An 8,134-nucleotide genomic window follows, 5' to 3' on the forward strand; every position below is an offset into this window, starting at 1 on the left:
CCAATAGTTGGTTTTCTTGTTGGATTATAAGATTGGGAAAAAGGATAAATATATCTCTGAACTATCGTAAATGGTATATAGATAACCTCCGTTATACTTTTGGGACATTGGTGCTCCTGCCGTCTAAAAACTAGAACATATATACTCTTCACTCTAACAGAAGACTAAATAGGGATACGTGGCACAATCTTATCCGTCCATTCGATACTTAATAAATGACGGATCGGTGGATAAAATTATGACACGTGTATGTCTGTTAGTATAAAGAGTATTTATACTCTAGTTTTTGGATGGCAAGGGCACAAATGTCCCAAGAATATGACGGAGGGTATCTGTATACTATTTACGATAGTTCGGGTATATTTATCCTTTTTCCCTATAAGATTTATGCCCAAAAACGCAACAAGAAAATTCTTTTTTTTTTGCTGCCCGTAATCTCAACCCAAACCTCTTTTCTCCTCCACCACCGTCTTCCTCTCCCGCCGCCGCTTCTGCCAGAACTGCACCAAATCCCAGAGGCGGCATTCTTAGAAAATATGAAAGCTAATCGATGCAAAAATATTCACAAGGAGGGACAACAAGACAAAAAGGTACTTTTTTACTTCGTCTAATAAATTTGATGCAATATCCTATAGCATTGCAAATTTCAGATTAGATTTGCTCAATTTTGAATTTTTTAGTTAGAGCGAAGTGGGTAAATTAGCTGTAGGAAGGGATCCGTGTTCAGAATTGCAAATTTCAAGTGGATTAATACGGTGAAAGCTATTTAACTTTTTGATGGGGTTATTTCTAGGGTCAAACTTATTTTGAATCCTTTTGTGTGTTAATTTCTGTATAATCCTTTTGATGAAAATATGGAGAAAAAGTAGTAGTACAGAGGAGGAAGGGAATTATGCAAAAATTGACTACTTCAATATGCTATCTGATGATGTTATAACCTCTCTTTTAGTGACTATTGATGTTAAGGTGTACATCCAAATTGTGGAATAACTTTATTATTAGTCCTTCATTCTCACTTGAAACAATCAGCAGAAAATGGCCCCAAACTTCTGTTTTTGGATAGAAAATGTCTTCACCGGTCAAAATCGTCCAGGTTACGGTTTGTTTCAGTTGACATGGATGAAAGTAGGGAGGTATTATACACTGTCACTACCCCTGATATCCAACTCACATGTACGCTTCGGGTTGGTTTGCCTTTCAACAGATTGTCGTCTTTCTTTATTTGTGCAATCCTGCCCTGCAACAATTGTGTGAATTGCCAGAATATTCGCTTTCTGCTACCCCTGGATATTCCCATTTTGGGTTAGGATATCTTCACACAAGGAAGGAATACAAAGTGGTGCATTTTTTCTGTAGTGTTCCTTCAACGACTAAAAGGTGGTGTACGTTATCTTGGCGACTTGAAGGTTTCACATCTAAAATGTGAGGTTCTTACCATAAATAAGGTCGGTGGTATTTTTCTTTAAATAGATGGAAAGAAATTGTCATCCGAGATCTGAAGGACAGATAGTAAATGAATGCTTGTTTGTGATGGATTTGAAACGCATGCTTTGCGTACCAGACGCTGGCCGCTTCCACAGGAGTTCAATTCTAGACCTGTGGATAAGATAAGTTGCACTTGGGTAAAGGAGTATAGCATCCGTTACGTTTGATCGACTTTGGGTTTAAGAAAATTACGTATGTCTTCATGACATGCAATGAAGAAATAATATTCCAACATTTGGATAAAGTGGTCTTCTATGACCTAAAAAGAAAATCAATCAGACAAGTGGTGGAAGCACTTTCAGATCGGTTCTATCCTTATGGAGTTTACTCGAAAAGCTTGTTTTCTTTAGGAACCATATAGGTCCTATTGCCCGAGGAGAAATACCAAGATTTTACTTTTTTGTTGTGAAATACTCTATTAATCTTAATTTATAGTATGTTTCGATTGAAGTTAGTTTGAAACGTGTTTATTTTAAATGTTCCAAAAAAAATACTTTTAGTTAAAAGTAGTTTGTGTTTAATCAATAAATTTAATTTTTTAATTAAAAACACTTATGAGCAACAGTTATATGCTTCTAAATATATTTTTCTCAAATGTGTTTTTCAAAAAAAAAAAAAATGGGCAAAAATAGTTCTTGCTACTCTACAGAAATACCTTTTTTTTTTCTCCCAAAAACTTGACCAAACACCTCATTATTTAGAATAAATAATTCTTGACAAAAAACAAATACTTTTGACCTTCTAAAAATTTGGCCAAACAAGTTATTACTCATTTAGCTATGAAAAAATTATATGGGCATTAATGGATTTTGACAAAGAAAACCGTTGCTTGTATTATGGAATTAGGCAATCAGCTCAAATAAACAAGTTGAATTTGAATGACTTTACTGATACAAAATATATATTTTTAATTTCTCTTTTGGAGGTCCCATCCTTTTTTGCTCTCTTGATAATTCAAATTCAAAAAAAAATTTAAGATGAAAGATGCTTATCTTCCGAGCTGCTCACTCTTGTCTATTGATGCAAGTACAAAATCAACATAAGTGACTTAAAAATGAATAATTATACCATAGTTGTATGATCTTATAAATTAGTATACATTCACACTCCACAACTATATCATCTATCCATTGATGTGTACTAAAACATCATTAGTATGTCACTGAAAGCAAGTACACGACCATGAAGAGAGACAAACTTCATTAGTATCTCCTTGCAAGCGTATTCATTACAGAATTTCACGGAACTTACAATTATTTGCAATTTTTAACACAAGGATACGGGTCTATATGTTGAAATCCTGCTCTCTCAAAGTACCAATCCCCAACAGCTTCTGCAATTGTCTATACACATAAAATGTTACAAGAGATTAAAATTTGTTATGAACAAATCAAAACTTACTATGACAGGTATATGATAAAATTGTAAAACAAAAATGTGTGTATTCAAACTAATTTATATGGATAAAACAAACAAACAAACATTACCTTACTAAGTAACCTTGGAGAGGTAGTATTATACCAGTATGACGTTGATAGAATATCACCATGAGAATAGCAAGATGTGAGGAAATAACCCCTCGTAAAACAAGGGGGTAGTCCGCCAAATATCTTCAAGAATTCAACTCCGAAGGCTATTAGAGAAAATAAGTTAAAAATAAAAACTAAAGGAGAAGAAGAAGAAGAGTCATTACACATGTGTAACTAGGGCTGGGCATAATATGGTTAAAACCGAAAAAACCGACCGAACCGATTTTTTTTTAATTTCGGTTTCGGTTTTTCGGTTATTTCGGTCGGTTTCGGTTTCAGTTTTTAATATTTAAGTTTTTCGGTTCGGTTTTCGATTTTTAGCTTAAAAATTTCGGTTAACCGAAAAACCGAAATTATATGTATATATTCTTTACCCCTTAATGAAATCTCAGCCCATGTCCAGGCTCCAGCCGGCCCAGAGCTGATAGCCCACACAACCTTAATTCTCAGCCCATGCCCAGCCCAAATTCCAATCAAAAAATCAGAAATCCCTAAAAACTAATTTCCCTAAAATCAGTCGTCTAACTCGTTTCTCATCTCTCAACAATCAACATACGCCGCAACTCTCATCTCTCATCTCTCAACTCTCAACCCTTAACTCTCGTCAGTCATTAGTCGTCTCTCGTCTCTCAACTCTCGTCTCAGACTCTCAGTTACGACTTACGAGTTACAACTTACGTGGTGTGATCATTCCTTCAGGCTCATGTATTCGTCTGTCCATGTTTGTTTATGAGTGTTATATTCATGTCTGTTTCAATAATTAGGTCTCAGAGAGATAAATAGATTTCTATTCCATCTACAATAGACCTCTCAAATTGCATAAGAAAGTGAAAAGTGGTGTTTCAGACTTGCAGTTGAAAAGAATTTGTCTCAATGGTGGACTGCTTGGACAAGAATTTGTCTGCTCCTTGAACATGTTAAATGTTTGGATATTTTGGTCGATAATATGGTAGTTTGTTAATGTTGATGAGAATATGCACTTGTTGTGCTCACAAGTCACAAGAGTTGTGACAAACTTGTGACTGTGAGTTGTGTCCTGCACTTGTTGAGTTGTTTCAAATTTTCAATACATATTAAATTCCTGCACTTTTGAAGTCTGCACTTCTGATTTCTGAAGCTTTTTTTTTCAATACCTGCACTTCTGAAGCCTTTTTTTTTCACTTTACTAAAAATTATCCAGATGCCACATGAATAACATGATACCCCTCTGCCTTTTGTAAACAACGAGCTCATGAACGGTACTTACTTTTCCAAGTGCTACTTATTAATTTGGTCATTTCTCTAGTGTTAATTTAACAAGCACAAATGTGAATTGCAATGTTCATAATACTGCTTTGCTTATGGCCAGGCCTGATGCCACAGCCCACAACCACAGGCCACTGTTAATTAAATTTGGTTAAACCGAAAACCAAACCGAAATAAACCGAACCGAAATTGTAATAACCGAACCAAACCGAATTTATTTCAATTTGGTTTGGTTTCACATTTTTGTCAAACCGAAAACCGAAAAACCGAACCGAAATTCACAAACCGAACCGAACCGACCGAACGCCCAGCCCTATGTGTAACGTCATATACATTAGTTAATCACTAGATAAATGTTAACCTTGAATAATTATAAGTTGGCTAGATGTGCAGCTACTTATGTTGTTGATGCAATCCTTCCAGGCATGTTGAGGATCAAGGTATGAAGGTACCAAAGTGTTATTAATCTGGAATTAAAGATTGTTGAATAATCAGAATTATATATAGAAGCTAAAGAAGAAACAAATAAAATTCTTAAATTGAGAGAAATTAGCATTTGTCTCGTTGACCTGCCAGGAATCATAAACTGAGTTGATAATGAAAAGTGGAGTCTGAACGTATGAAACAACATTCTGAGGGAAAAAACACTGCACCATATAAAATTAAAGAAAAGTAATGTTATAATTAGAGGGAAATAGTTATATTACTACACCATACAATTAAAGATATTGTTTTTATTTCGAAAGCTTAAAGAAATTACCAAACTTGGTTCCATTGCAGACGTGCACGCTAACGGTAAATTCTTAGCCGATCCCTGAGAAGGAGAGAGGAGAAAAGGCTATTATTTATAGTTAAGCATACCAAAATCACTATAAAAAAAATATAAACAAGAAGATGAGACGGACATGTAGGTTAACAATTTCTTGATACATCTCTTGAATATGTGAAGTACCATTTATTGTCTTGCTGCATGTAAATCATGAACGTGCCAAGAGAATCGGATTAGAAGGTGTAGAATAACATTTTCATGACGTAAATATGGGAAGAAGATACCCGTCGATGAAGAAGCCAGAACTTGCAACACATTTTACTCTGGCACTCTCTGGAAGGAGGCTTTTGAACTTGTCGCAATTCAAGATTGTTGCCAATCCTCCTGCTGATGTTCCGGTTAGAATTGCCTGACAATATTTTGATATTCAATAAGGTAGTAATACATATATGACTTGCAATTAGGAATATGAAGCTAGATAGTGACAATAGGATATATTCTTACATTTTCAGCATTTTTCATTCCTTTGTTCCATAAATCCTCCATAATTGCCTTAAATATTCTTGCCCCTCGGAAATATAACTTGGTCTCCTAATGTAAGTTATTTGAAAATTTTAATCAAAAAATGTTACATAATTAATAATATATATATATATATATGTAAGGATATATGTGTGTATTTCTTACAGGGTTGACTTGTTCAACATCACCGGTGAAAGATGCACCATCACAATACTTCACCCTCACCCTGTTCCAATTGTGAAACTCTACCAAATTACAACATTGTTTGCAGTTAGAACAAGTGTATACTTAATTTTATATATGCACACAAAAGAAACAAGTAAAAATAATATGTGAGCTTCATCACCTGGATTTTCTTTGGAGGTATTATGAAGTATCCCACCGAAAAAACCTTGTTGATTCATCTTCGTTGTAGAACCTAAGAATTTAGTTGAACGATTAAGACAATCTGAGATATTGTTGCACCAACCGCCTCCCTATAAATATGAATTATTTCTCCAAGTTAATTTGGTGATCGACTCAATAGTAATGTCAAATATGAGAATCAATTACAAAAATCAAGTAACTAACATCCAGGTAGATAATCCAGCTGCGAAGTCCGGTACCATGTCCCCTGTCCAGATGATATGCTGGTGGACTTCCATCGAGACATACTATTGACAAATTAAAACAAATGAATATTTGATTTTCTTTGAGGAATTAAGAGTATATTTAGTTTTTCATATTTTTTTATACCCATAATTACCTGCGCCTTGGGCAGTTGCGCTATGGAGTATTGTGATATTAATGTACAAATAATTATTATCGGCGCCAAGAACATGCGTTGTACAAAGTAGTGCTAGCAAAGCCAAAAGAAATGTATTTGTCCTACAAACAAAAACGGTGTAAATTTTAGCAAGGCATCATTACAAAAAAAAGAAAAGACAATAATTGTTAATTATAAATGAAAGAAAAAGAAGTAGATATAAACACACATTTGAATTCTTAGTTTGAAATTAAATTTGAAAAAAAAAACTTGGTTTTTTTTTGTGTTTTTTTTTTTTTTTTTGGTGTTTTTGTGGTTGGAGTTCATTGGGAACACAAAGACGAAACTATATATAAGATTTAAGAACGAAGATTAAATGTGATAGGACTAGTTTGGAGTCAAAATTCAAAGTTAACCGACCTAAAAATCTTTCTTTGTATTTATTAAGTATTACATGATCGAATAACACTGATATTTTCAATCAACTTATTTAAGATGCTTGAAGACCTCGTTGATACAAATTGATTTTTAAATTTTTGTTTTAATAATACTCGGTCATATGATAATTTATTTTGTCGAGTGAAAAAGGGATATATGAACGTTGATTTGTCACCTAGTGTAAATAACAAATACTCTGTAATCCATTTACTATATATATATATATACACACATAAACCTAAGGCATATTCCATAAACAATATTCTTTCAACAACAAGGAAATACTTACAAACCCCTTATGTGAATTTCATGAACAACCTCAATTTTCATCTTTTAATCGTTAATCAATTTGTTTGTTTATGGGGGTTTAATTTGTATGGATTTTATTAGTTTAGTGAATTGGATTGGGTTTAAGGAGGATCTGGACAAACTGATAGTAATTTTTAGGAAAATCAGGTAATTTTGATCAATTTGAGAGTAACCAGAATTATAAATGGCTGGATAGTATGATGAAGATCGGAGGATAAAGTTAGTTATTAAACGAAAGTTGAGTAAAACTCAATTCCGATATGAATTTGGAGAAATGATCAAGTGAACGACTTGATATTATATAATTTTAATTTTGAGGATTACGGAGTTCATAACCCCATAAATTGCACAAAAATCGGAAGGGTTTATTTAAACCTCAGCAATTTGATGCAATTTAGGAGGTTCATATTAAATTTAGGAAAAATCCTTTTGGCCATAAAAATTTGGCCATAATTTTGGCCAGAATGAAAAAAGACATGTTCACACTATAAATTAGTTTATTTTTGGTACATTTTTACCCTTTAACTTAAATATTAAATATATTCTTCAATTATGTTTCCAATACATTGAAAATGATTAATGAGATTAATTATTGATGATTTCATAGTTAAACATGGGAAAGGAACCAAAAAATTCACCAAAGAAACATAACTCTCATCCACTCTTCTCACTTGAAATTTTCAAGATCTAAAAAAATAAAAATAATATATATATATACACACATTACAGTAGTAGTAAAAAAATATAAAAATATATCTCTTTTTCAATTTCAAAATTTTCCCCGTTTTACTTTTTTTTTTTGTTTATTTATTTTCCATTTCTTATTTCTTAATGATAAGAATTTTTTTGAAAAGTATAAAAGAGAGTAAAGTGTAGATTATCTATTTAAATTTATAATTTCTCGTGAAAAGATAATTTATATCTAAATTTAAATATTAAAAATTTATATCAACAACACTCAAAAATAAAATCTAAAATTGACCGAGTTGGCTAAACAATTACTCTTATTTATTTAAAGGAGTTGTTGTTACGCATTGATTTTCTAGAAAAAAATTAATGATAAAATATATTTTATCCAATTATACTCAGAAT

At 32.6% G+C, this 8,134-nt stretch overlaps 1 protein-coding gene and 1 long non-coding RNA gene across 2 annotated transcripts; one reads left to right on the forward strand and one right to left on the reverse strand.

Moving 5' to 3' along the window:
• The first annotated feature begins 416 nt into the window (after positions 1-416).
• LOC107058220 (uncharacterized) lies at positions 417-1,947 on the forward strand. The gene is made up of 2 exons (XR_001471871.1): positions 417-590; positions 1,205-1,947. It is a non-coding gene; the product is annotated as an uncharacterized lncRNA (long non-coding RNA).
• Positions 1,948-5,284: 3,337 nt separating this feature from the next.
• On the reverse strand, positions 5,285-6,158 carry LOC102589517 (pectin acetylesterase 8-like). Its single transcript, XM_015303659.1, has 5 exons — positions 6,117-6,158; positions 5,897-6,026; positions 5,716-5,795; positions 5,533-5,619; positions 5,285-5,437 (listed from the first exon to the last, which is right to left on the reverse strand). Exons 1-5 carry the CDS (start codon positions 6,156-6,158, stop codon positions 5,285-5,287), a joined length of 492 nt encoding a protein of 163 aa, XP_015159145.1.
• Positions 6,159-8,134: the final 1,976 nt, after the last annotated feature.

Source organism: Solanum tuberosum, unplaced genomic scaffold (assembly GCF_000226075.1).
Source record: "Solanum tuberosum cultivar DM 1-3 516 R44 unplaced genomic scaffold, SolTub_3.0 scf00465, whole genome shotgun sequence".
In the NCBI taxonomy this organism is placed as follows: domain Eukaryota; kingdom Viridiplantae; phylum Streptophyta; class Magnoliopsida; order Solanales; family Solanaceae; genus Solanum; species Solanum tuberosum.

What these genes read in the sequence shown, in the direction of transcription:
- LOC102589517 (XM_015303659.1), bottom strand. Translation starts at nt 6,158, where the DNA reads ATGGTACCGGACTTCGCAGCTGGATTATCTACCTGGATGTTA. An exon ending in TACCTCCAAAGAAAATCCAG is followed by an intron (nt 5,796 to 5,896) that starts GTGATGAAGCTC and finishes GTAATTTGGTAG; the next exon opens with AGTTTCACAATTGGAACAGG. An exon ending in GAATGAAAAATGCTGAAAAT is followed by an intron (nt 5,438 to 5,532) that starts GTAAGAATATAT and finishes AAATATTGTCAG; the next exon opens with GCAATTCTAACCGGAACATC.